Below are 26,370 nucleotides of genomic sequence, written 5' to 3'. Positions count from 1 at the left end.
TTGCAGCCATGAATGCCTTGCACAGCCTCACCCAAGGACGCTTCCCATAAGTTGTTTCGTAACACGATCAAAGCTAAAATAGGTCTTCCAGCGAGCTGGAATTGATGCGGTGTTAGTCTGACGAACGCTTGATACTCATGGCCTGTAAATACTAGATGGCCCTACCTATATTGGCGAACTCAATGTCTCTAGAAACAGTCGGACCAAACTACAAAGAACATAGGATGCCCAATTCAAGACCCCTAAACGAAAGCTTGATAAGGAGGAGTACATTAAGCATGCGAAAAATGGAACCTGTTAACTGTAGTGTACACTCAATTCCTAGTTTATGATTACTTAGTTTCAACACCACAACTCGGCAACTAATCCCATAGAAGCTCAAGGGCTCGCATTATAGAACTACGCGGCAAACCTAAAAATAGGAAACTTAAAGTCGACGAAAGAAAACTGTTGACTCTTCTTCTTCGCAACGCAATGACATCCGCTGGCTAGATTGCAGCGGCAAACGGTGGCCTGGATTCGAAATGTAACATACCCTATTCGCCTTCAAGCACAATGCCGTCTATGATACCTTGCTGCACTCCCACCCTTCATTTCCCCTGGAGCCAATCTGTAATAGTATGGTAACACTAGTCAACTGCGCACTACTGCCTAAACACCACTCGGTGAAATGGGCACTAGCTATTCTTGCGCACCCCTTTGAGACTAGCATAGTACTTCATGTGATGAGTAATCCATGCTGAATATTTGATAGTTTCTTCGCCTTGGATAAACATGGAACCCGGTAAGGAGTAGGCGGTAGTTGAGATGAGGGTTCACATGGAAGATGGCAGTCCATCACGTAAACTGATACCACACGGCTGAACCGCGGGTCAGACAGCAACCCCGCCCCCGTCTCTGTCACCTCCGGTGTTAAGGAATTCTGCTCCCTAGTCTACGATACAATGTCCTCTGCATTCCAGAAGTGCCAGACTGGTTAAGCACCTTCACTTTTTTTAAGCTTTCTACATGTTCTTATTTACATGAAGCAGTGATTCGAACCTTCTCTAGTACTTCACATTCGGGCCTACATCAAGTGAACCCTTGAGACATCTGCCCGAGCAGAAGGCGCTTATCGGTTCCAAAGGTCGGTAGTTGTCAGTATCAACATGCGCAACACAAGAAGAAAGTTCTATGAAGACAACACTTGTCCACCAAAGCGTTTGTGTGCTTGAGGCAAGAGTGGCAGTTCTCGTAACAGTTTGGGGGAAGAATGCCAGCCCCTCGTTATCTACGAATAGTACCATACTAACACACTAGCTCTAAGTGTCTTGACAGGATCCGCCTGAAAGATGAGCAATTATGCTCACTGGCCAGCATCTCATGGCCAGCCAGCCCTCGTGCCACACAGCATCAAGGGTGCATCTAGACATGTGTCAATACGGTAACCGAACCCAGAGCTACTATAACAACCGTGACCACTGCTTTGTGGCTACTGTTATGCAGATTTGACTGCTGCTGTCACATAATACCAATCAAACTAGAAGAACTGACATCTAGACTGACCAGCCAAGAGCAAAAACTACCAACAACCCAAGCAAGACTAAGGGTCATGCTAACACACTTGGAGCATCTGGTTCCGGTATCCGAACTTCAGAGGCACCGAAATCACCGTATTGTAACACAAAGTGGCTGTTGCCGTGACTGATACCCCCCATCCCCAGGAGTATCCGTGGAGAAACAACTTGGTTGCATATTCCTTCTTTTTCACGTTCTTTTTTTTTCACCCATGCATGATCGTACGCCGGCGTCACTTCTCGGCAACGCTCTGACACGTGTGAGTAATTCCTTCTTCCTGCCACCATCCTGCAGCGTGGCGAGACAAAGGGGGAAAACAGATTAGTAAACGACATATGTACTGTATCTATAGCGGCGCGCTACGGGGTAGACAAGCGTGCCCTGGACGCCAATGACGTACCATCGGCGACCTTGCCGTAGCTGTATCCACTTTCTTCAATGGTACCGACCCCGACCGCGTTCTTCGCGTGCCGCCAACTAGTCACATCGGGCGTCCGAAGGCAGTAACATCGGCTACAAGAGGAGACCTCCATTACATTCGTATGGCTCTTTGCAACTTCCATCAGTATTTTGGCCCGCAAACCCCGAATGTGGAGATTTGACCGACGCGTTTCGCTCTTCGGGGGACCCTGCATATACACTTCACCAAAAAGGTATAGCGTCAGGCTGGGTGGCCTTTGATCCGACAGTTATCGAACCACAAGCCTTCTTTTCTCGTTTGATACTTCACGAATGCTACATATATCTACTCACTTGAAATCATCTCCTTCATGTTTGTTGCGAGTGCACTCGATGGCCTTGCCGCCTTCGAGTCCTTCATTGTCGGGTGCGCCCCGCTCATGGTACTATCTTCAATTGTACCGAGCGGGTGGCGAGTCTGGCCTCTGCTAACCATCTGGATCCTAGGTGACAGTCTGAGATGGAGTCGTCGGGATAGCAAGCTCGTGACAGATTGCGGCATATTTGTACTGCTGTTTGCCTGGCACGTACGACAGCAACTGCTCGAGCGTCTAGTGGGGTCGTGGGAAAACTTCGGGGTTGAACTCGAGTACACGCTGTATAACGCATACGGTATTGCAACGGTACTTGTGCTGCTGGTATCCATTCTACCCCGCGCATTCAAGAGCAGCAATCCCACAGCCCCAGGCTCATCCAATAGAACTATACAGAGGTCCGAGGTGGAGGCTCCCAAGCCACGCATCTTCCCGTGCCAGACAACACATGCCCGGATGTTCCCAAAGCGACACGCATTTGCATATTCGTACCTCCAGTGTGGATACCCCATTGTCTGCAGTCGAGCTCAGCAGGACGAAACGGAATTTCCATGTGGAGAGGACCGGTATTTGGGATCATGGTGGCTCCGGGTAAGAGCCGAGGATTACCTTGAGCGAGGCGATGGCGAGCTGGGATTTTACCAAAAGTTGAGAAAATATCTGAAAGCTCAGCATATCGCCGACTCAGATTGGGAATATGCCTACTTGGTAACAGCACCGCGCTTTTTCGGTTACTCGTTCAATCCCGTCTCTTTCTGGTACATTTACGATCGCGAACACGAACTCAAAAGAATGGTATTGGAGGTCAACAACACATTCGGAGAAAGGCGCATGTACCTGCTCGATGGATCAAGTCCTTCTAGCCCTCCACACAAATCTGACTCCCAACAGTCATCGGCTGATGAGGGGTCTGAGATTGAACTGGCCAATGCATCCAAGTCAAAGTTTACCGATGTCTGGATGAAAGACTTCCATGTTTCACCATTCAATTCCAGAAAGGGATCTTATGCGCTCAAAGCTCAGAATCCATTCCCAACCGTCTCTCATCATGACCCCCGAATCGACAACACAATTACATTGAAGTCCTCTAAAGACCATGGGAAACTCGTAGCCCGCCTCTTTTCGACCGGCAAGTCTTTGGATCCAAACCAGTTAGGCTTCGTTGGAACAGCCAGGTTCGTTCTAAGCTGGTGGTGGGTTGGCTTCGTCACATTTCCCCGTATCCTCAGGGAAGCAGCCAAGCTATTCTTCAAGAGAAAGCTTCATGTGTGGTTTAGACCTGAGGTGCAGACTTCCAGCATCGGCCGTCTACCCACCTCTGCTGAAATGTAAGTTTAAACATATTATCGCAAAGTAAGCATTGCTGACCTACAAAGCACACTCGAGGAAGTCTTCCGAGACTATCTTTACAAGCTCGTGAATGAGACTGAATATCCATTCCGCATTACATTCAAAAGCTCGATTCCTGGGACACAGTGCCGCCTTATCTCCACTACCCGTGTCCTGGAGCCTGAAAGACCCCAACAGGCCATGGAGATTTGTGTTCTCACCCCGGCATTTTACTCGAGGCTCGTCCACTACACGTCCACTTCCGAGGCGATTGACCGTGAATGTGTCTTTACCGATGAGCGGAATAGGACGTTGTGGTTGTGCCGCCCTAAATTACTCCCCTTCCTATTGTCAGACCGATCCTCAATATGCATTGAAGGCGAGAACATGGCGCCGGTCAAGAGAGGCTATTTCGACGAACTGAGATGGATGCTGCTAAGAAGGCTGAGGTGTCCACCACCCGACCCGGCGTACTCTGTGACACCACAAAGCTCAAACATCCAAGTAGACGATATTCGATCCAGGCCGTATTCGGAACTGGACCAGTTTGTGAGAAGTCATGTGGGGCACAAATATGCTGGGAAGTACAGAAGAACCGTTACGAAACTCTTCTTAGCGCAGCGCTTTTGCTTTGGATTTTCGGAGGTTGTAGATTTGGTAGATCTACTGGTCAGGATATTGCTATGCTACCTAGCTGTTCTGCAGATGAGGACCTGGTGCGACTCCTGGGCAGGGTCTGAATCAGCTAAATGCATATTGGCGCTGGCGGAGCGCAAGGACTGGTCTGCGTGCTTTAATGCTCGTGGGAGCGATGATTTCAATTGGTGGTGGCTGGCGAAGAGCTCTTTGCTAGTACACGCACCCCATGCGTATGGTTTGCTAAAAGGCTACAGCTAGGCCTATTCATTGTTAGCTGTTTCAAATCGAGCAAGTCTGTCCTTGACATAGCCATTCCTCGATAGTGACAAAGAGTCATCGTATTGGTGAACATCTTGGAGCAGATCATTAGCAATTGCCGAGATGGCTTACTGCCGGTGAGCCTTGTCCATCCTGATGTATCCAGGCGCAATCATGACGGCTGGTCTGACACGGCATTATCCGTTGCATTTCCGGTCAAGCAGGACACATATCCGTCCTGCTTGTGAATGTCTGCAGATCGAATCTTGGTCATGGTCCTTCTTGCAGGTAAGATCAGCCGAGGTACACAAAAAAAGGCGCTGCACGCTAACGACGCGCAACCCCAGATTTCCGCCGGGGCCCCCTTCACATGCACAAAAGCACATGGGACGAAACAACACCTCGTCCTTCAACATGTGAAGCTTGCATGTGTCGCGTGCCCACACCACATTGCTTCTGGCCGTTGAATTTAAGAATGCATGAAAGAGTGAACGCGAATAATGTGCAAGATCCAGAACCTAAATGGCCAAAAGAAGTGCCATACGTAGTTGTCTCCAAGCAATTGGCAAACGTCATCGTCGTCACTCTTCCGCTTGTCCCCCCCAATCCCCACCTCCGATCTATAGCAGTCATGCTACCCCCCCGAACGTGCGTTTCCCTTTGGGCCGAGGACAAACCCCACAAACGGCACGCCTTTTCTCGGTTTCAAGCATGACGGTCACACTCGAGCTTCCACCCAGCTTCCTCGGATGCTGTGGTCGGGCCAATGGTACGCTTAGCCGGTCCTTCCCGAGTCCCTTCTTGGGGTAGGGCTGGGGCGCGATGCTAAACTCAATCCGCACATTTTGGGGGTTTTATGCTCATGTCTTCGCTGTGTGTACTTAAATACCAAACTTGGCTCTTCCCGTCAGAGCTTATATCACGGCTAGACGGTTAGACCGAGGCTCGATTTCCGGTGTGCCGTCCCATTGCATGATCATTTGCTACTAGAAGAGAAGAGTATTATCCTGATTTTCTTCTCTTGCTTTTCTCTCAATCTCACTCTTCTCTCCTCATTTCCACATCCAACGGTGATCTCGATTTTGCTGAAGCAAAGCTTTGGTTGTTTCAACACAGGCCATCTCACGTCATACATACACATACATCGTCATGGCGAACATTGACGCTGAAGACGCTCAGTTCCAGAAGGAGGTGCAGGAGGTTAAGCAGTGGTGGACAGATTCCAGATGGAGGTTTACAAGAAGGCCGTTTACTGCTGAGGATATTGTTTCCAAGCGAGGTAACTTGAAGATCACATACCCAAGCAACAATCAGTCCAAGAAGCTTTGGCAGATTGTTGAGGGACGATTCAAGGTAAATTGCATCTCTGAAAGGTTTGGGGAAATGTATTCTGACGATTCCCCAGAACAAAGACGTTAGCTTCACATATGGATGTCTTGATCCGGTCATGGTTACACAGATGGCAAAGTACTTGGACACTGTGTATGTTTCTGGATGGCAAGCTTCGTCGACGGCTTCATCTACGGATGAGCCAGGCCCAGATCTAGCGGACTACCCTTATGTGAGTATGCTTTAAATCGAAAACGTAGTCAAAGGAAGAAACTCATTGTTTTTTTAAGACAACTGTACCCAACAAAGTTGGCCATTTGTTCATGGCACAACTCTTCCACGACCGAAAGCAACGTGAGGAGCGTCTTAGCTCTGCAAAGGCCGACCGCACCAAACTTCCCAATGTCGACTACCTGCGGCCGATCATTGCTGATGCAGATACCGGACACGGAGGTCTTACGGCGATCATGAAGCTCACCAAGCTCTTCATCGAGAAGGGTGCAGCTGGTATACACATTGAGGATCAAGCACCAGGAACGAAGAAGTGCGGACACATGGCTGGAAAGGTTTTGGTACCTATCAGCGAGCACATCAACCGCTTGGTAGCTATCAGAGCTCAGGCAGACATTATGGGTAAGATTGGGCAAACCTGAATACAATGGAACCATACTAACGAGAAATTCTTAGGCACCGATCTACTCGCTGTCGCACGTACCGACTCAGAAGCCGCTACCCTCATCACTTCAACCATTGATCCACGCGACCACCACTACATTCTGGGCTGCACCAATCCTGCACTCCAGCCTCTGAGCGAGCTCATGTACGCTGCAGAGCAAGCTGGCAAGAGCGGTGCTCAACTTCAAGCCATTGAAGACGCCTGGATCAAGGAGGCCAACCTCAAGCTCTTCCACGAGGCTGTAATCGATACCATTAACGCTGGCGTACACGTCAACAAGCAAGGCCTGATCAACGAGTTCCTGGAGAAGAGCAAAGGCAAGAGCAACTCGGAAGCACGTGCCATTGCCACTGGTATTACCGGCGTCGACGTATATTTCAACTGGGAGGCAGCAAGGACGCGGGAAGGTTACTACAGGTACCAGGGCGGCTGCCAGTGTGCCATCAACCGCGCCATAGCATACGCTCCCTACTGCGACATGATCTGGATGGAGTCGAAACTACCAGATTACGCGCAAGCCAAAGAATTTGCCGACGGCGTGCACGCCGTATGGCCTGAGCAAAAGTATTTCTCTCCATCTATCTATTCATTCCTCATAGATTACTAACATTCTGCCAGACTTGCATACAACCTCTCACCTTCATTCAACTGGAAAGCCGCCATGCCACGTGACGAGCAAGAGACATATATTCAGCGCCTCGCCAAGCTCGGCTACTGCTGGCAGTTCATCACGCTCGCTGGCCTGCACCAGAGCGCGCTCATGGCTGATACTTTCTCAAAGGCATACGCTAAGCAGGGCATGCGTGCGTATGGCGAGATTATCCAGGAGCCCGAGGCGGAGAACAAGGTCGATGTCCTTACGCACCAGAAATGGAGCGGTGCCAACTATGTAGACAACTTGCTCAAGATGGTTAGTGGTGGTGTCAGCTCGACGGCGGCAATGGGAAAGGGAGTCACGGAAGATCAGTTCAAGTAGGATTTTTGGAAAGGGTTGACTGGATGGATAATATGTTGAGAAGAGTAACGTCCATCCCAGTGCCGGGACGCACGGTGCAACGCGACACCTTCTCTTCCGGACTCTCGGACTTTCTATAGCGCGCCTGCCTACTAGATGTAGTTAGTGCCTGCAATAGTTCAGCCGATGCAACACCATTAGCCCTACTAAAATATCTACCCCTTATTTTTAACGTGTAATATCTTTACTACTATCATAGCTTTTATAAACGTAATTATAGTAATTAATTTATAAGATATTGTTACGGTGCGGGTCCGTACACTCCGAACGTAAGCTTAAGTATCAGTTACGCAAACAACAACGAAGCTTTGTTGTCTTGTGCCTGCCTTTTGGCAGCGTGGTAGGCGCGTGTAGCTGTGTGCTCGGCTCCGCTAGGAGCCCTCCCTGACTACGCTGGTAAATGGGTACCCCCCTACACCTATGTTGTGTAGGGTAGGGTAGGGTCGCACGGGCCTTGGGTAGGTGTAGGGTTGGGTTTTTGATTATATAAGACCCTATACCGACACCGACCTATATTTTAGCAACCCAACCCTACACCGACCTATGGCTTGGCAAACCAACCCTACCCTACACCTACCCATTTACCAGAGTATAGACGAGGCTAGTCAAGTGTTAGCGAAGGGTCTTCCGCCTGCCGTGCCCACTTCTTATCGTGCTCTGGTCCTAGGGTATCAACAGCTGCAAGCGCAGCCCCGATATTACTCAGGATGGTGGAGATACGAGGTGTTAGGGTAGTGCTGATTACTAGGCCGCGTCAGCGAGGTGGTGGGCCATTGTAGCCCTTACTTTGCTAGTCATTCTCTCATTATAAATTCTTCCTTCGCCTAATCAATCCCATTAACCGATCGTAAATCAATCTTACATATTGAAACACAATTTCACCAAGATACTAGCGTTATATTCTTTGCTCTCAACAACCTATTATGCATTTCTTTGGAGTTGTTACTATTTCGCTACTGTGCCTAGTCAGCACTTCCATCGCGGCATGCTATGATAACTGCAATAGCGGTAACATTGGAGCTGCATGTACTATTACCTGTGATGTAAGTATTTCTGCTAAAGCTCTTAAACAGAATAATAATAGATATATAGGGTAGCGGTACTGCTGGTGATGGAGTGTGTGTAGATAGTGCATCACCGTTTTGTGAGACTATGTAGTTAAGTTGCTGGATTTTGTTAGTCTATGTGTCGCAGCCTTTGCAATACTGTAGCAACACTGAAATCAGCTGAGCTAAGGTAATAAGTTACTGGAGCGACAATAAGGACGCGAAACTACAGAATGCTTCCACTACGATGGCTCTTGGGCTTCGTTCTTCTGAACTATTCAGCTTATACCAGACGTTGTCGGTATATTACTAGACAGTTAACAATGTATCTTAAATGTGCGTATAGCTCTTCTATCTGTGAGCCTGTACCATGATACTTAGTGAGCTATTACTAGGGTATACCTTAATTATATTTAGTACTAACCTATCTAATATCTACTACGCAGGGAAAGACGTTAGTAGCGAAGTAACACTAACTAGAAAGAAAACCCTAAATAATTATTAGCCGGAGGACTGCCGATATGAGCATAGTACTAAGGTATAGTTTCTTAGTAGGGTGACGGTATTGGCATCTTTAGACAGCGCAAACGGCGTTGGCGGCCAAGATCGTGCTACAATAGCGAGACTAAGCATCTAGCTATAGAGGCTTCTAGAAAGCTATAGGTATATACTATAGTTATTCTTAGTGTATAACTACTATAAGTATAGCGTTGAATTTATTATAATTGTAAGGGGCTGCGCTCCGGGGAGCAATCGCGAGGTATACAAGAGGTTGTATTCAATAGAGAGCTAAGCTTCTAAGCTACGTAGTTATCTATATACAAAGCCGTTGCCCAAGCAACAATCGGGCCAATATAGCATATCGCGTTGGATGCCTCCTGAACGTCGTTCGGGCGGTCTTAGGGAATCCAGGTGCTCAGCGTAGTACCTGGATTCTGCGAGTCAACCGACATTCCATCGAGGATTTATCCAAAGGGCGTTCAGCCCGTTAAAACAATAGTGTATAGCGATATCTAAGTACGGTACTATAGGCTATCTATATACTAAGTGCTACTAATAGTGTACGTCTTAGAGGACGTATTTCAACGATCTTACTATCTATATAGAAAAACTACTAAGATATATACTTATTACTCTAAATTAACTTTAGAAGACTATAGCCTTAATTATTACTACTCTAGCTTCCTCTCTAGCCTACTAAGCTATATAGAAGTTTATACTATCGTAAGCAAATAAGAAGGTATTAGAGAAGAGTTAATAAACAGCACCAATAGAATAAGTAATAGCGTAGTTAATGACGCGCTTTTTTGAGTTAGAGGTTGATGCACTAGAAGAATAAGAGCTACGAAATAGATACATGCTAGGCCTATTGATTTATAGGCATGGTAGGTGCAACCCGGGGACCCGAAAGAAAATGCGTCCCGTTACACCGTGCGTCCCGGCACGTAGGGACGGACGTTACATACCTGTTGTCGAAAAAAAGGATTGCATTATGTAGCAAATATACTACGTATCATTCACGCAGTAGTTGGGGCTCTTGCTTTGGTTTGGCGGTCAAAAGGGTGATAGACAGCACTACGTGCCCCAAGCCTCGGTCGTTTTTTCTCTTTAGAAAATCGACATGCCAAGCAGTTGGTGAAGATAGTAGTATACTAGTTCCACGCTTCCAAGATATCATTGTCAGCGCTAGATGCAGGTTAATTAATGATTGCGACTAAACTCTTTTTTAACACGCTTCACCAAACTAGCCCTCCATAGCCAAGATGTCTCTGCTTCTGCTGCACGCAGAAGCTGTTGACAAATTGAGGCTCTCTTGTTACCTGTATTTTGGTGCTGGAATGCTTTCAAATCTCGTCTCAGCTTGCGCCCAAACATGCGGGGACGCTCGCACAGCCCCACGCCACAAGGGCAACCGAATCCACCACCGCGGTCAGACTCAAACGGATAAAGTGGTTCCCGACCGCCTTGCCCGCGCGCAGCCCCTTCTGACTGCGGCTGAGTCAAGATGTATGCGCATAATTGGGTGGCTTGTAGCCATCAGCTGAACCGCAAGCTGCAATGATTGTCGTGCGTCAGCACAAAATGATGTACAATGTGTACGCACGCCGCGTTCGCGCAACAAACAAAAGCCACGAGATTCGTGTTGCTCACTACGCAAAAGTACTAACCACCCTCGATAGTTTCCCCAAGAAGTAAACCAGGGTTTTGTTTCAAACAACAAAGCATCGTGAACACAAATTTTGGCGCTTATCGACAAACGGCGGCGTAATTTAACACTGAAAGATTCCGAGCGAAGTTCGGCGATTCAACGAGGAAGGAGGGAAGCAAAAACGTGATATTAAATCACGGTTTGCCTGAATCGAGGCTGTGCTAGGCCTCCCATGTACCTTTCTGTCACATAGCACAAAAGAGGGCGAACCAACCAGCCACAATAGACACACACGGGACATAGAAAACAAATCCATTTCCCGCCCCAGGCGGCATTCTCTCTTTCTATAATCCCCCTTACAGGCGATATCCGAAACCCCCCCAAGTCGCACACCTTCTCCAAAGAAACAGCGATAACAAGAAAAACAACAACAAAGAAAGAGATAGATAGAAGTGGGAAACCCAGAAATCATGGACCACACCACCAACATAGTACCCTCCTACCCGGAGGCCTTCCCACCACTCGACTCCTACACACCTATAACATCGCAACACAACCACTCCGCACCGCCAATCTGCGACGACATATACTCCTCCACAACAACAACAACAACAACAACAACAGCAACCACACTAGACCCCGTCTTCCAAATCCAGTACGACACGCCTCTATACACCGAAATCAACATCCCCCTCCCACGCCTCCCCCCTCCTCGCAACCCCGCCTGCAAAACCGGCAACATCACCAGTCCGCCTCCCTCGCCATCAACCGCCGCCGCCGCAGCAGCAGCAGCACAAGACGCACCACCCCGCGGCCGTTCAAAAACCCTCTCGTCACTCTCTCGCTTCCGGACGCGGCGCTCTTCATCTACCTCGTCCTCTCAAACACCTCCGTCTCCCTCCATATCATCCTCGGCGATGCAAAGGCAAAGCGACGACACCCCGCGCACTCGGCCCCGCAAAGAAACTATCAAATCGCGCGAAATCAACGCGCTGATGGATCTGCGGCATCAGAGCAAGAAAGGGCCGAGCGGCACGATTGATGCGTTGGCGGTTGTGCCTGCGGTGCTGGTGTTGAGTGCCGAGTTGTTTACGCCCGGCGAGAAGGGGGGCAAGAGGAAGGATTCGGGGGTGGGGAGGTGGGAGGATGGCATTAGGTAGGAGGGCGATTGTCAAGGGAAAAGGGACTTTCATTTTTTTTTTCTCTTTACACGTTCAAGGGGTAAGATTTCATGGAAGGAATTGCGGCGTTTGGAGCATTTTCTTTTGGGCCAAAGCTGCGATGGGAGATGGGAGTGGGCGGCTTTTTTTGGGGGGGTGGTGTCTTGAGCCACATGTGTATACTACTGCGTAAAACAGAAAGGAATCGAGGGGGAAGAGAAAGGGAAAAAAAGTTGTGGTTGCGGGGGAAGGGGAATTTTGTTGGATGGAAGATGAGAAGGAGAGTTGAGATGCTGGGTTCAGCAGAGGAATGAAGATAAAGGAACGAACTTGAGCGGCACGATGCACCTACTAGTTAGTTGGAGAAATTCCTCAGGACTGCAGTTGCAGAACATGTATACCCCAAATCAGTCTATTCATGATAACATGCATATTCAATTCTCTGAACAGCTTTTTTTCTTCATTCTCCTTCATCATATGTACATATCATTAACACATCCATCGTACTGACGATACCACTTCGAGTCATTCGGACAGGGGTGGAGCCTCACCACACAGCACGTGGTCATGCAACAGCACAACACACCACCCGTCGACCCAGTGGAACCGAAAAAAAAATAGCCATGACTATTTCAAAGTTTTTTGTAAGAGGAACCGTCCTTGGAAAACAACGCCAATCCATGCACATATGCTCATGATGCACATTTAGGTATTTGATATACCGCTCCTCAGCAGTCTTAAAAAACACGCAAAATACAGAAAATTCAAAAAAAAAATAACACTCCCACGTCAAATGAGAATGTCGTCGAAAGGAGGGTCCAAGAGTGTGCAACCTTCAACAAAACGAAAAAGAGAGCAAAAAAGGCCTCTAACCAAGTCTGCCTCTACCGCTCCCAAAGCCCATAAGGAGCTAACACCGAGCGTGGAGGGGCGGGATTGACCCAGTAGTGGAAACTGAACGAGCAGAGGTACTAACTGTAATCGAACAGCACGCTGATGCTCTCACCGTGGTGGACGCGGCGAATAGCCTAGTTTTCTCATTAGTATGCTCCAATATCAGCCAAAGTTTTGTACATACCTCAGCAAAAACGTTGCCCACCTCCAAAACCTCTAGTTTGGGGCATCTCGACTTGTGCTCGTCCTGAGGCACCGTGTTGGTCACGATAACCTTGTCCAATGCACTAGCGTTGATGCGATCAATGGCATCTCCACTCAAAATACCGTGCGTGATGAGCGCAATTACCTGTGTAGCACCCTCCTTCTTCAGGAGCTTCGCTGCACGGGTAATGGTGTTGGACGTATCAGCCAAGTCATCGATAAGAATCGTCGTGCGAGCTGATACATCTCCAACCAGCATCATGGTCGCATTTTGCCGGTCGCTGATCTGGGTAGGACGGCGTTCCTTATGGATAAGTGCAAAGGGCATGCCGAGTGCATCAGCGATGGCGGTGGCTCGCTTGGCACCACCTGCGTCAGGGGAGACTACAACGGCTTGCTGGTAGTTGGGGATGTTGAACTGGATGTATTTGCGCAGGAGGTGACGCCCGTACAGGTTGTCGACGGGGATATCGAAAAACCCTTGGTATTGCGGGTCTGGAGATTTGTTAGAGACAGTGGCCTTTGTCTACAATGATATCACATACCGTGGAGATCCATAGTAATAACGTGGTCGGCTCCAGCACATGTCAGAAGATCCGCGATCAAAGTACCGGCCTGGGCGACCCATTGGCGGTACCCAACCTGCGGCTCGAAGGCTGGAGGTTTTGTAACGGTGGTTTGGCGTGTCAGAGCACCGGGCGTTTGGGTACCATTCGTACCATTGACGCCATTGGTGGCATGGTCAGTGCCAAAGTACGCACCCTTGTCTCCCTTGGTCGAATCAAGCGTATCAGTGCGCTTGATGCCATTCGTCTTGACGGGGCTTGAAGGGTTCGAGGTGATGCCATTGCGCTCGTCAAGCTTTATCTTACTGAGCTGGTGGTGCAGCGATGCCGAGCCATTTGCGAGACCTGCACTCTCAGGCTGGCCTGGGTGGGGCGTCTGCGGGCGAGATTCGAGCGAGTATGTGCCGGTCCTCGAGCGCCCAGGGGCTTTTGACAGCGGTGCGCCCGTCTTGTTGTAGGGAATATCCGACTGTCGCGAGTATGGGAAGAGAGGAAGAACGGCGGTGATGCGCTTCGCAGAGGCAGTTCGGCAGGCCGAGATGGTGATAAGCAGTCTATAGTACGTCAGGCACTTGACTCAACTATGCCATGAGGACAGGCCTACTCCATCAAATGGTCGTTGACTGTGCGCGACACCAAATGTTAGCGCGGTTCGTGAAGCATGCTGCCGTGCGACTGGCATTGGGATAGTTGCGCGACTCGAGGGAAAAAAATGCGACGACGCGTGTGTGTGTGTGTGTGGAGTGGGCAGGGAAATTCCATACCTTTACCACCACCAGACTGAATGATGAAGACATCCTTGCCACGGACGCTTTCTTGGATCTCCACTCTGGTCTCGCCGCCCTTGAACTTGTCGAGAAGCACCTTGGCCTTGGGTATGCCGAGGTGGTTGCAGATAGTCCTAGAGCACCGTCAGCGGGCCTGCGCGCCGCACGCCGTCGTGAGCTGCTACTTACTCTGTAAGCTGGGGGTGAGAGGTTCCGCCGAGAACGACAATGTTCCTCATTTTGAAGGCTGGTGAACGAGGTAGGGGTGAGTAGGCTTTCGCGACGGGCAGTGACAAGGAGGGAATGATGAGGCAGCGAAGCTTTCGCGTAGAAAATCGTCTTATCGATAAAGGGAAGAGAGCCGAGCTAATCTTGCTGCATGGATGGCGCCGGACAGGCTACTGGGCAAGTGTACCTTAGGACGTGGGCAGGATACATGGTGTACTGTGGGACATGGATTGTGGTTTTGTCGTCACACTCAGCCGGCCGCATGCCCGGTTGTTGCCCTTTTTTCCCTGCCGAGCCGTGCTGAAAACCTTCTAGAGCAGAAATTTACTGCATGATGCACATGTGCTGCACTCTGCACACGCAGGCCGGGGAAAATATGCTGGCGACCACATTCGCCATCGTGTGCAGCTACACGAGTTTGCATGCAGCAAGTCAGTGTGGGCGGTCAGTAATTGCGCCATTCTGTGTGGCTGCCCTCGTGGGCCAGAGGCACCGGCCCACTAGCGCTGACCGTCATCGGCCGGTCACGGTTATGGGCATGGTCACGTGCACACATCGTCATTTGCGCCTCGACTGAGGACTGGGGTGCCTACCAATCAAACTATCGTAACCACGGCTCTCTCGCCCTTCTCAAATGCCCCCGTCTGCACTCGGAAAAAGCCAACGCGACGGTACTGCCCCTCTGTCGTCGCCAGTAGCATCATTCCTTCCACATCCTCCCGTCCTGGCACATTCTCCACCAATCTTCCCCCAAGACAGACCACTTCAACGCCCCCATGCATATCCGGATCAACGGCATCCAATGTGCCCTCACCACATCTGGCGCTCGCACCCGTGTTCGCTAGTCCGCTCTCACCACTGTCGGCTAATCCTGCAAGGTAACCATCTGACTCGAGGAGCCTGTGCTGTTCGTCATGGGCATGGGGGTGCCAAGAGAGTGTACAGATACGACCTCTCGCGACCAGAATACCCGATGTGACGGCTCCATACTCGAACCCAGGAACAGCAAGCTCAACCTCGCAGGAAATCACTTCAAATCCAAACCTACTCTTGTACCCAATTCCTCCGTCATTGCCTTCATCTTCCCAAACTTGTACAAAGTCCTCCACAGCGCCACTGACAGATGCCCAACTCCATGAAGGAGCAACGTAGCCTTGTGCTCGAGGCTTCCGGTTATGGTTGTCGCCATCCACCGTCTCATTGCGTGGACAATTCCATTGTAGATCAATAGCGAGGTCGCGCTCCCACATACCAGCAAGATAGCGACTGTTGTATGTTTGGCCAAGTTCCTCGGCAATAGCCGATATTGCAACGAGCTTGTCTCCCTGGTACGAGAGCATACGCCGACTATACTCTCCTCGTATTGCGAGCCATACCTGCCTCGTGTTTTCTGGCGTAGTAGCCAGAGAGAACAGCTTGCCGCTCCATGGCAAACTTGGTAACTGCGGATCTTTGCCAGACGTCATACCGTCCGCAGAACCTGGGCTAGTACGGTCAATTGTTTGGACACCACGGTATGAGAAGAGAATTGCACGCGTTGACAAGATGAGTTCTTGGAACGTCCAGGCCCGGTTGTTGATAGGGTCTTTCCATCGCTTGTAGTCTGCTGGGTAACTAAGGACCATTTCCGAGCATGTTGGCTGGGCCATGTTTGCTGGAAAAGGTATCGTGACTGGTTCGATGAAGTAGTCATATTTTTCTTCAACGTGGTGTAGGAAGCCTTCAGTAGCAGATTTGGCAACAGAAGCCACTACCGTTACTGTGGCATACTTGTAGATTGATCGCATCTTCGGTAGTTCCTGTGCCTTATCCTTGTCTGAATCCTGCATGATGCATCTATCTCTCTATCAGCAATACAAAAGGTAGCTGCAAATGTTCTCTTACAGTGCATCTACCCAGATGTATTCTATCCCGATGCGGCGTGTGACCGTGACAGCGTCTTGTATCGTTTTGGGAAGCTGCTCGGTCCCAAACCCTGTCGTGAGCATATCTTCAGTGGTACTAAGCAAGATGAATGTTTGATTCGTGCCCCAGACATAGCTAAGTGCGGAAAATTTCGGTTCGTGATCCTCGATGGTGGATGTTTGGATTATGCGTAGACCGCCCTTGTCGCACAGTTGTATCAGGCGTGACGGTAGATAATTTAGCGTTGTTGTTGTTGCAGACTGAGCGATGGGCTGAAGGCTATGCATCCAGTCTCCAAGCATCTTCATATTAGTCTCTGCTCCAAGCATACTATCTGCCGTCCAAGGTGGGAATATGGACGATGTACTCAACCTATTGTCTATTGCCTTGGTAAGCTTTTCACCATCAGTATCCCAGACAACATACCTTTGCTATTGACATTATATCGTAGTTCTAAAGATTTCTCTCCTTGTAACTTTTGTAGACTGGTCGGATGGTCCGTCTTATCGACAGCTTCGATGTATGCATTCACAAATGTGAAATGTCCTGCATGTCCCCTTTCAAAGGAGATCTCAACTTCGAATTGGCATGCCTCGATCAGTGTATCACGCTCTTTCCATGCATCCCAGCCACCTGTGACATCATTACCAAACTCCTCTTCATTGAAAGCAGAAGCATCTGTCCACTCTTGCTCAATGTCTTCTGGCTCTTTGTTCGCATTCTCACTACCGCTCTCTACGTCTTCGGATGCGTTGGTTTCAGAACAACTTTCACTCTCTCGCAGGCGCTCATAGAGTTCATCGAGGAAAACCTTGCCGTGAATCCCGTCGGCAAGTGTCTTGCAAAACTCGCATCCTCCTAAGACGGATTTCCGCAGCTCTTCTGATGTGATTTGGTAGTATACTGAAACTCTTTCTTGCTCTACGGGCGCATTATTGATAACTCTAAATGACTCCGGTGTCCATACTCTTGAACGGCAGATGCTACATGACCGATTATGCGAAATAGTGGTAGTGTCTGCTCCTTCGGCTACGACGTACTTGCGTGGTGGTTGCCGTGTGCCCATATAATGAAGCATTGTGCTGCCAAACCTTGTCCAGAGCCTAAGATGTGGAAGGTAGGCAGATCACAATACTTGATGAAGGAAAGGAGGGGCACTAGCAGGCTGCCGTTGTGATGAGCTGCATGTGCTTTGCGTGTGCATCTGAGGATGGTGAGGCTAGACTGCTTTGGGCTAGCGTTGGTCGTGCTGTGTCTTTCTACATAGGAGATGTGTGAAAACAACCTCTCGTTGTATGTAAATCGTATTAGAAGATAAGCCTGCAGATACACAATCTCTAGCCACATCTTACTACTGTATACAGCATGCATTTTATTCACTCAACTCTGATTCCACCTCCTCGATCTCGGCTTCGTTAAATCTACACATTCTATCTTCAAGAGTAGCCAATACCGAGTAGCATGGAGATGCCAATAGGCACATTCACTCGTTGTATAAAACTTTCTGAAGCCGATATTGCTCCTTGATTTGTGTGCAATCCATTATTTACTAATACTACTCTACTACTACATTTATTCTCATTGTTTTTTTTTCATAACGTCATCACCTACACACGCTCATTTCTCGAGCCACCCTTGACTAAGCCTTGAGTCCAATCTCAGCAGCAGTAAGAATGAACTCCATGAAGCCAGCATTGGTGTCAATGATGTTCTGGATAAACTCTTCAGCGGTAGGGTAGAAGTTGGTGGGATAACCAAACTCCATAGTGTATCCGTAGACCTTGGTGACGCTCTTGTCTCCGTGCCAGCGGCTAAAAGACCAGTCGTCAGAAGCACCAGAGGTGGGGTACAGGCCAACGGCTTGCTGGGGAACGTATTCGCGACCACCAACAGCGGCCATGGCATCAGTAGTGCGGTTAGCGGCTAGACGGATGTTGTCCCAGTCTTCTTGGTCAATGTACTCCAGGTAGGTAGTGTCTGCAACGACGCCACGCTTGCCATCATAAGCAGGGTTGAAAAGATTTTGCTTGGGATCGTGGGATTGGTCAATATCATCGCCCCAAGAGTACAGAAGTGTTCCTGCAGCAGAGTGTACATCAATGTACCAGTGAATATTGGGGTACTCATCATAGACCCAAGCCATATCCTTGGTCTCAGGCTCGGAGAATGGCCCTGTGCCATAGAAAGCTTGAGAAGCCGGGTCGGCGGAGGCTGGGGAGACACTTGGGTCAAACTTCTCGGTGAAGTTCCAGAGGAAGTCAAAGTTCCTGTTAAGATCTACACCAACACTGAGAGGCTCATTGGGTCGGGAAGACACTGGGTTGCGGTTCTTGCGCCACAAGTTGCTGTTGGCCTGATCGTGGCGAACACCGTCGGGATTGAGCATAGGAATGAAGACAATACCAGCACCGAGAGCCTTCTTCACTTGGCTGTTGGTGTACTTCTTGTTGCCGTAAGTGAGTCCGATGCGGTGCTTGTTCGCGTACAGCAGATCGGAGACGAAGTAAATCAGGTTGTCTGGTCCACCACGTTCTCTTGCGTGGATACCGCTGGTAAAGTAGATGTACTGCTTGTCCTTCTTGATCTTCTCGGCCTTGTTCGCGACACCGCCAATAATAGTATTGCCCTCGTACGTCTTGTGTGGTGTTGTGAAGAGGGTCATGCCGTATTCCTTCTCCAGGCCCTTCATAGCAGTGTAGACTTCATCTGCGTTAAGGATACCTGCTTTTTGAAGAGCAGCATACTCGCTAGGCTTCCTCGTCCCAAGACCGCGGGGCGCAATCTTTCCTCCCTTGAATCGGTCGCCGCTACCGATAGGCGCGGTGGCTGTCTGGCGCTTGTTCAAGTTGTCCAAGAGTTCGACACGGACGAGTTCAGGATCCAGGCTGCGCTTGAAGTGATCCAAGTGGTCTTCTGAGATCACAGCATGGAGTTTGTGCTCATTACCGGCAGCCAGGACTTGGGGGCGGCAGCCATAGTCGATTTCGCTGTTGGCGGAAATGAAATCGTACAGCTGATTCTTCTCCTTTGCGTAGAAGGCGACGCTCAGCACATCAGAAGCGATTGCAGCACCTGGAAGCAGGCTGAGAAGTGTGGAGACTTTCATGGTGAACTGCAAGAAGAATGCTGCAATAAGCTATGGGTGCAGGGCGTGGAGAAATAGAATGTTGCCACAGCATGGCCTTATGTATTCCACATCAAGACACAGAACCTGCCGTGGCACAATGTGGATACAAGGACATGTTTGCCAGCTTCCTCATTTGGTAACTTAGGATGCTGTCACCCAAGCCTCCAAGACTGCAAGCGTGCTTGGCTCGCGTGCATGCCCAGCAGTTCTAAGCAGGTCCAACTTGTTATCTCGATGCCACGGCCAAACAAATTGGTAGCCTAACGCAAAGGAGCGTGCGGGCTGTAAGTAACAGTAGGCATAACAAACGGAATCCCAAGGATCCAGACTCCCGGTTCGCGGGATGATTGTGTCGCCAAGCCGACTGACATTCCGTTAGCAAGGCACCCGCAATTGTGGCTTTTCACCCGTCAATACGTTATCACGGGAACACAGCTGGCGAATTGCACAGCCCCAGAGGGGCGACATTTTGAAGCTTTTCTATTATCTCTGATTAGAGATGCATTGAGGAAGAAGGAATATGAACACACATTAGACTGGCAATGTTCCACGGTTTATCCTAGGTTATCTTGCCATTCAGGCGCGTCGTGCACGTACCACAAACTACGTCAACTGACTCCAACCACCCTACACAAGAATCAGTCCCTACTTTTTTATCAAAGCTGAACAAATTTCTGAAAGGGCAACGCTTGCTAAATCGGCGCCACAATCACCACAAGGCGAGCCATTTGGAGGCAACGATATCCAGAATAATACCAAAGAAACCACTGTGCTTCTAACAATCGGCAAGGTCATATACTATCCATAGTCACGCGAATAACTTCACCGACTACGAGCCAGCCTAATCACTAGTGACATACCTTGCTTTGGCAATAGTACATTTCGCAATGTCAGTTGTCTAGTTGCATATGGTGTAACAGTAGAAGGCTGACCGCTTTGCGGATTCTATAAATGACAGATCGTGGTTGCATGGTCCCTTTAGGTTGCTTGTAACTTATATTGGTTGGGCATATAGGAAAAGTCAGGATTTTCTCCTTGTACGTACTAGAAATTGCCATTGTTCGGTTCGTTGAAGCTTCGGAAGATAAACGCGTGAGGTCCGCTTGTAAGGTAACTGGTCAGCCTAGAGACGCCAAAGACGCTATGCTTAGTGTGGTACGTTGGTTCGAGAGAAGGGTTGCGAGAGGTTCCAGTCAATGTTCCATTCAGGGCTTGAGAACATTCCTAGCATTTAGTAGCATCGAACACCTTTTGGTAATCCAAGAATGAATATCACTCTAAAAAATGATTCAGTAATGTAGACAGAGCCTCAGCAAAAATCATATCTCAGTAGTCTTACGAGAAAGAAGAGCAAGTAGTGCCAGTCAAGTGTAGAAATCAAAAAGAGCAATGATGAATGTCCTATCATCTTTAGCGCCCCTTTGCCAAGACAGTGTTAACGCCTATCTCCGTGCCTAGGCATCTCCGTCACGATTGAACCTCTGTCGTGATAGCAAGTATGAAGCCGCTCTGAACAACTTATGCCGCAAGGCATTCGATTCTAACATGGACTATGCATCGATACCCCCAGAGATCAATGTGCTGCTGCTTGGTGATGCAGAAGTTGGCAAGTCGACCTTCTTATCGTAAGTCTGGCAAGCGTCGCGGGTCATTTGGCGCTCCCCACAGCACGCCTACGAAGATTGCATGTCATGTAAATAATAGCGCATGAAAGCCATCATGTACACTGTTGACATGTACATAGGCGCCTGAGCCTCGGTATCCAGCCCCGAGGCGACGGCCTTCCACCGTACGAGCTCCCGACGTTGCGCGATATAGACCAGCCCTTCGCCTTCGACATCTCACTCTATGGCCGTCCATATAGACTGCAATTCTTCGATACCGCATCGCCTTATAACTACACCCTTCTAAAGCCCCAATTCGTGATCCTTTGCTACGACATCTCCTCGCGCGCCTCACTCAACTCTTTGTCAACGACATGGCTGCCTATTGTGAACAAGCACTTCAACTATGATGAAAATTTGCCGGTCATGGTCTTGGGACTGAAGAGGGATCTTAGAAAGCAATGGACAATAGAGGAACATGGGCCGGATAAGAAAGGCAAAGGCGCCAGCGTTATGCCGCATGAAGGGGTACAGACTGCACAGCAGATGCTTTGCGATCGTTATGCAGAGTGTAGTGCGCTGACTGGTGAATTGTGCCGCGAAGTATTAGAAGACATTGCGAGAACAAGCGCGAAGACGACAACGGAAGCTGGCGCAAAGAGTCAGGGACCAGACATGTGTAATGTCATGTAGTCTATAGGATGTGGAGCCTGCCCGCGCTTGACGCCATTAGTACCAGTTACAAACTGTACAAGATACCACAAGCTACTTCTCAGTCCCACTAATACCAACTCTTTCCTAGCTGTAACAGCAACAACTATGCCGTTGATTTCCCAGCATAAGTGCAAAAAGGAAGCAATACCCTGAGTTTCACCAAGAGACAAACTTGATGTTGCCAGCTCCATAACATGATTTGATGTTCGATGCAAGAAAGAAACGCAAAAAAACTGGTTGGTGCGACACCTGTGTGATTCGAACACACGCTCCCGAAGGAACTGGCTAACTTTCCCATACAGGACTAGCAGGCCAGCGCGTTAACCACTCCGCCAAAGTGCCGAGTTGTAATGAACTGATGACAAATCAAGGATTTAGTCAATATCTATACCCTATGCACATCAAGTTCACCGTGCGGCTGCCAACGAGCCACAGGCGGAGGGTTGGCTTGCTGACTGTGTGGCTGCCCATCTCTAGGAAACTCCAGTGCGTTCAACATGATATCTCGTGCACAACACTCCGAGGCCAAAAGCGGACACCTTGTTTAGGTAAACACGTATCGCATTGCATCTGCGATCTCTTGGGTGGTTCAGTGGATCGCAATCCGTATCCATGCATCGGTAGTGGGTGTGTTTTTCAGGGAAAAGACTCTTTTTCAAACAATATTGCGCGCGAGATGATGGAAATTTTTCTGCTGTGCTCATAAGCGGCTCAAGATGTGAAAGCTCAAGAGAGATCAAGGCGTGAAAATTTGTGTGAAAATTCATCTGCTGTTCTTGTTTCAGTGACCATCTTCGGGACTATTCTCTAACCGGTTAGACCAGTATTCCCGCCTTTGCTGTGGACAATGACAATCTCAGCATTACCGGGCATGCTTATGAGTGCAGAAAACCGAGTTTTAGACAATTTGGGTATAATTTCTGTACTAGAGAGCATGGAATTTGATACTCAGTGATATATGATAAATATTTAAGGGGACACCACGAGTCTACGCAGAACCATGATTCGTATACTGGGGGTTCAGGTATACGCCTCTAGACCTGACTTCGATGCAGACTCTGGTTTTAGTTTAGCAAGACGTACATACCTTGTGACAACTAATAAGACAGAACAGCGCATGTGGCAACGTGTCGAGACGCTTTTCGTCACATCAATCGCTGCGTTGTTTGTGACGACACTTCACACCAGTCACGATTTCGCTTGATAGGTTGTCCAATCACACGCCACTTGTTCCTGCATCTTGGAAGTGAGAGTGGCTCAAGCTCCGCCCCATCACCACAACATCAACAATACTTGACACTCATGTCCCACCTTTGTTTCTCAATAAGACTTCACGGATAATGAGTCTGGTACTATACATCATAGAATATTCTCTGTCCCCGCTGTCAGAGCATGTGCTCAGCGTCAAAGGCGCGACGCACTTGTGTCGCAGATAGTCGGTGCTCTCAGCCTTTCCACTCGCCATCTCAGTCATCAGCATAACCCGGACGATGCGTTACGAAATTCGATTCTCATTTATAACCATGCGGTAAACGACATCCAACCAAGTTCCCGAGAGTACTCCAGGCAGTGCGCATAACGAGACGAATCGTGTCGTCCTGACCGCGCGTTGATGATGCCATAAACCAAACAGCAACAGACGCGATTAGACTTGGATCACGGCCATTTACGGAGGCACATACCTCTTTGGAATGATCAGAATTTCGGTGAATGAACAAATACTTTCAACTGACGATAAGATTACAACTTTCTCAGCTTGTCCAGGCAGATAAATATTCGTCGGAAGAGATCAACTCTTTGGAAAACCAAACTCCAAATCCCAGGCCATCAGAGGAACCAAAACGTATATAATAAGATCATCAGAGAGCCAACCCAGAGGCAATGTGCACGCTAAATCCATACTCCGGCAAAGAGAACATGATACATCTGCCAAGGTACGGGGTATAAGACAGAAGCTTTTCAAGGACCCGGTCGTGGTGTCAAAGCCACGGCTGGCACATGCACAGCATCAGGTGCTTCGTCGTATTCGTTGTGTGATCGGGATGGGTGCATTTACGAAGACATTAGTCTCATCAGCAATGCGAGATTGCTTCTCTTCGTATTCAAGCGAAGACATCTTCAGATCCTCGATTTGAGCCTGTCCTTGTCAGTCTCCGAGTAGCAGTACATGGACCAGGTTGTGTACCTTGGTTAGTGGAGGCCCAATTGTCGTGATCAAGAAGCCGTCACGTCCCTGGCCAGCGGATCAGCACTTGTCATATAGTGCAAGAGCGACTACCAAATACCTGGAAAGTGTAGGGACGCACTATCGCATCCGGGCCGCAATGGTATCGGATCTCGTTCTGGATGACAGCTCTTGAGATACCAAAGCCTGGCACAAAATAAGAGTTGGGTACCGCCATGTTGTTTGAGTTGGATTGATCACGAGAGGAGTTTGTGATGGAGGCCGGATTATGTTATTCGTTGCGTGTGGATAGTAGAATTGAGGTTGGGCACGCAGAAGACTTATACACATGACTAAAGGCCTTTTGTCCCGGATCCGCTTACATCTAACACTTACACCGGTCCCTCTCGGGGCGAAGGTGCGACGCATCCGTTGCGACCAAGTCCTCGTTGGGCGTGGACGCACTGATGCCTTTCGCCTCATTGTTCGCCCTGCTCAGCCCAACCAACGCCATTGGGCAGCGAGAAAGACCGAACCGCAGGGCACCCTTTACAAACCGACCGCTCACAAAGTTTCCTAACTCGTCGAGAAAAACTTGGCATCTTGAACAGTCCATGGCTGAACTCGATATGCATTACATCTCGGCATTAACGTCTGAGAAAGCCAGCACAGCTGCCACGTCTATAGATTCGGGTTGTACAGAATGACTGCGGACACTTTAAGACGATCTCTTTGCCACCACGACCTCAGAAGAGCTTTACAACACTCTCCTCTTCGCTTTACACCCTCCTAGAGGCATAATCTGACCGGCTGATGTTGACGACGCACCAAGAGCATCTTGGCCAACACACACACCATGCCGATCATCGTTCAGAAGGCGTTCCATGATTGACACCGGCTATCATCCCACGGCGTCCACACCAAGAGGACGGTGACATGGTGTGAACAAGTCGGATGTGCTGGTTTCACCGCTAAATTTCTCGGGCACAAGGTCTCCATGGTCGCAGGGAGCAGGGAGACCCCTTCAGGTACGCCACACACACTGGGTATGATTGCAGCAAGATGGTACATAAATATGCGAAAGCCAAACTACCCAAGCTTTCATACTGAAATACCATTCGCCTGCTCATGAGTGTTACGCATCAACCCTACTTGGGCATCCGGGCTTCTCCCGCGGCGGACCAACGCAGCGCCAGCACGAAGTGGCAATACACAGCCTGTCCATGATGTAAGCTTGGGTTACCCCGCTTGTCATTATGTATACGATCCGGCGCTGTCAGTGGGAGTAACCGCAGTGCAATATGGAGATGGGTGATGAAACGCTCAAGAGTCGTCACTCTTTGTTGGATGTGAAACTGCTCGCGGCTGGGGCTCACCCATACCGTACTTGAAGCAGAATGTCTTGCCTAACCGATGCAGTGCAAAGACGACGCTTTGCTTTTTCCGGGCTTGCTATTTCATTCAGGATCGTTACCGGATCGGCAATCTGGTGACGGTCACGGCTCTTGGAGAAGGTGCATGAGTCGCGTACACGTGTGCGAGGGAGACGAACATGTGCCCAATGCCCGAGATCCAAGCACCTGTCACGGTTACAGGGCATACCCTTCATGCGTCGGGCTTACCGCGCAAGTTCTGCAATGCAATCTGCTCGTACGCCAACTCACCTTGCATGAGCCCGAATCCAAACGACATATGACTGCTTTGGCTGGCATGATGGTTCCAAAACAAAAGGATCTACGACTACATTTTACTACCATAGAAGACGTGGAACCGTATAGGAACCTCTGCTATCGGTATTACTGCGGTTGTACAAGGTGCCCTGCTACGGGATATGCAGCATCACGCCATACTAGACAGGCACGGCGTTGAGCATTTTAACGATGAATGGAGATTCTGCAGAAGGTGACGTAACCCAGTACAGTCTGAAATTCGTACAAGATACAGCCGGAGATTCCATGGCTCAGTCGGAAGAATGGCGGCGATGAATCTGTCTCTATAGCGGGATGGAAGGACGCATGCGGGGTACGGACATAAAGTCTGCGGGGCGGGAGAATCACCTTCCCCGAGCAGAGTAGTAGTATGTCTGCCAATGCAAATGCGCCTTGTTCTCCGAAGCCGCTCGCCTGTGCTCGGCGGATAGACAAAGAGCTATTCACCACGAGGCTGCCTCGGTTCCTGGCCAATGCAGTCACCGGCGTGGCCTGCAACCGGGACATGGCCCTAGCTTGCGATTTCACGATAACGACAAGTCCCGACGTGTTGGCCA

General features: G+C 49.3%; 7 protein-coding genes and 1 non-coding gene across 8 annotated transcripts; 3 read left to right on the top strand and 5 right to left on the bottom strand.

Annotated features, from left to right (window-relative positions):
* Positions 1-2,327: 2,327 nt before the first annotated feature.
* PSV08DRAFT_407601 (isocitrate lyase) lies at positions 2,328-7,746 on the top strand (the record flags this gene model as incomplete). The annotated part of the gene is made up of 8 exons (XM_014224743.2): positions 2,328-3,658; positions 3,707-4,243; positions 5,105-5,362; positions 5,648-5,909; positions 5,962-6,117; positions 6,176-6,518; positions 6,573-7,125; positions 7,180-7,746. 8 exons carry the CDS (start codon positions 2,328-2,330, stop codon positions 7,535-7,537), a joined length of 3,798 nt encoding a protein of 1,265 aa, XP_014080218.2. The 3' UTR covers positions 7,538-7,746.
* A 3,263-nt stretch (positions 7,747-11,009) lies between these two features.
* PSV08DRAFT_26860 (uncharacterized protein) lies at positions 11,010-12,102 on the top strand. The gene has a single exon (XM_014224742.2). It carries the CDS (start codon positions 11,242-11,244, stop codon positions 11,929-11,931), a length of 690 nt encoding a protein of 229 aa, XP_014080217.1. The 5' UTR covers positions 11,010-11,241; the 3' UTR covers positions 11,932-12,102.
* An 800-nt stretch (positions 12,103-12,902) lies between these two features.
* Positions 12,903-14,601, bottom strand: PSV08DRAFT_368564 (phosphoribosyltransferase-like protein; the record flags this gene model as incomplete). The annotated part of the gene is made up of 6 exons (XM_014224741.1): positions 12,903-12,959; positions 13,010-13,524; positions 13,575-14,149; positions 14,200-14,218; positions 14,360-14,496; positions 14,552-14,601. 6 exons carry the CDS (start codon positions 14,599-14,601, stop codon positions 12,903-12,905), a joined length of 1,353 nt encoding a protein of 450 aa, XP_014080216.1.
* Positions 14,602-15,132: 531 nt separating this feature from the next.
* Positions 15,133-17,573, bottom strand: PSV08DRAFT_216767 (heterokaryon incompatibility protein-domain-containing protein; the record flags this gene model as incomplete). Its single annotated transcript, XM_014224740.2, has 3 exons — positions 15,133-16,426; positions 16,475-16,874; positions 16,922-17,573. 3 exons carry the CDS (start codon positions 17,571-17,573, stop codon positions 15,187-15,189), a joined length of 2,292 nt encoding a protein of 763 aa, XP_014080215.2. The 3' UTR covers positions 15,133-15,186.
* A 516-nt stretch (positions 17,574-18,089) lies between these two features.
* On the bottom strand, positions 18,090-19,648 carry PSV08DRAFT_407598 (uncharacterized protein). The gene has a single exon (XM_014224739.2). It carries the CDS (start codon positions 19,599-19,601, stop codon positions 18,135-18,137), a length of 1,467 nt encoding a protein of 488 aa, XP_014080214.1. The 5' UTR covers positions 19,602-19,648; the 3' UTR covers positions 18,090-18,134.
* A 1,468-nt stretch (positions 19,649-21,116) lies between these two features.
* On the top strand, positions 21,117-22,030 carry PSV08DRAFT_216763 (P-loop containing nucleoside triphosphate hydrolase protein). The gene is made up of 2 exons (XM_014224738.2): positions 21,117-21,247; positions 21,367-22,030. Exons 1-2 carry the CDS (start codon positions 21,168-21,170, stop codon positions 21,917-21,919), a joined length of 633 nt encoding a protein of 210 aa, XP_014080213.2. The 5' UTR covers positions 21,117-21,167; the 3' UTR covers positions 21,920-22,030.
* Positions 22,031-22,183: 153 nt separating this feature from the next.
* On the bottom strand, positions 22,184-22,282 carry PSV08DRAFT_t5. The gene has a single exon. It is a non-coding gene; the product is annotated as a tRNA-Ser (tRNA).
* Positions 22,283-23,948: 1,666 nt separating this feature from the next.
* Positions 23,949-24,342, bottom strand: PSV08DRAFT_359445 (uncharacterized protein; the record flags this gene model as incomplete). The annotated part of the gene is made up of 3 exons (XM_014224737.1): positions 23,949-24,077; positions 24,126-24,173; positions 24,226-24,342. The coding sequence occupies 3 exons, from the start codon at positions 24,340-24,342 to the stop codon at positions 23,949-23,951; spliced, it is 294 nt and encodes a 97-aa protein (XP_014080212.1).
* Positions 24,343-26,370: the final 2,028 nt, after the last annotated feature.

This window comes from Bipolaris maydis (genome assembly GCF_028858645.1).
Source record: "Bipolaris maydis strain C4 unplaced genomic scaffold PSV08scaffold_2, whole genome shotgun sequence".
In the NCBI taxonomy this organism is placed as follows: domain Eukaryota; kingdom Fungi; phylum Ascomycota; class Dothideomycetes; order Pleosporales; family Pleosporaceae; genus Bipolaris; species Bipolaris maydis.
Note: the sequence above shows the minus strand (reverse complement) of the source record. Positions and strands in the feature narration are given on the sequence as shown.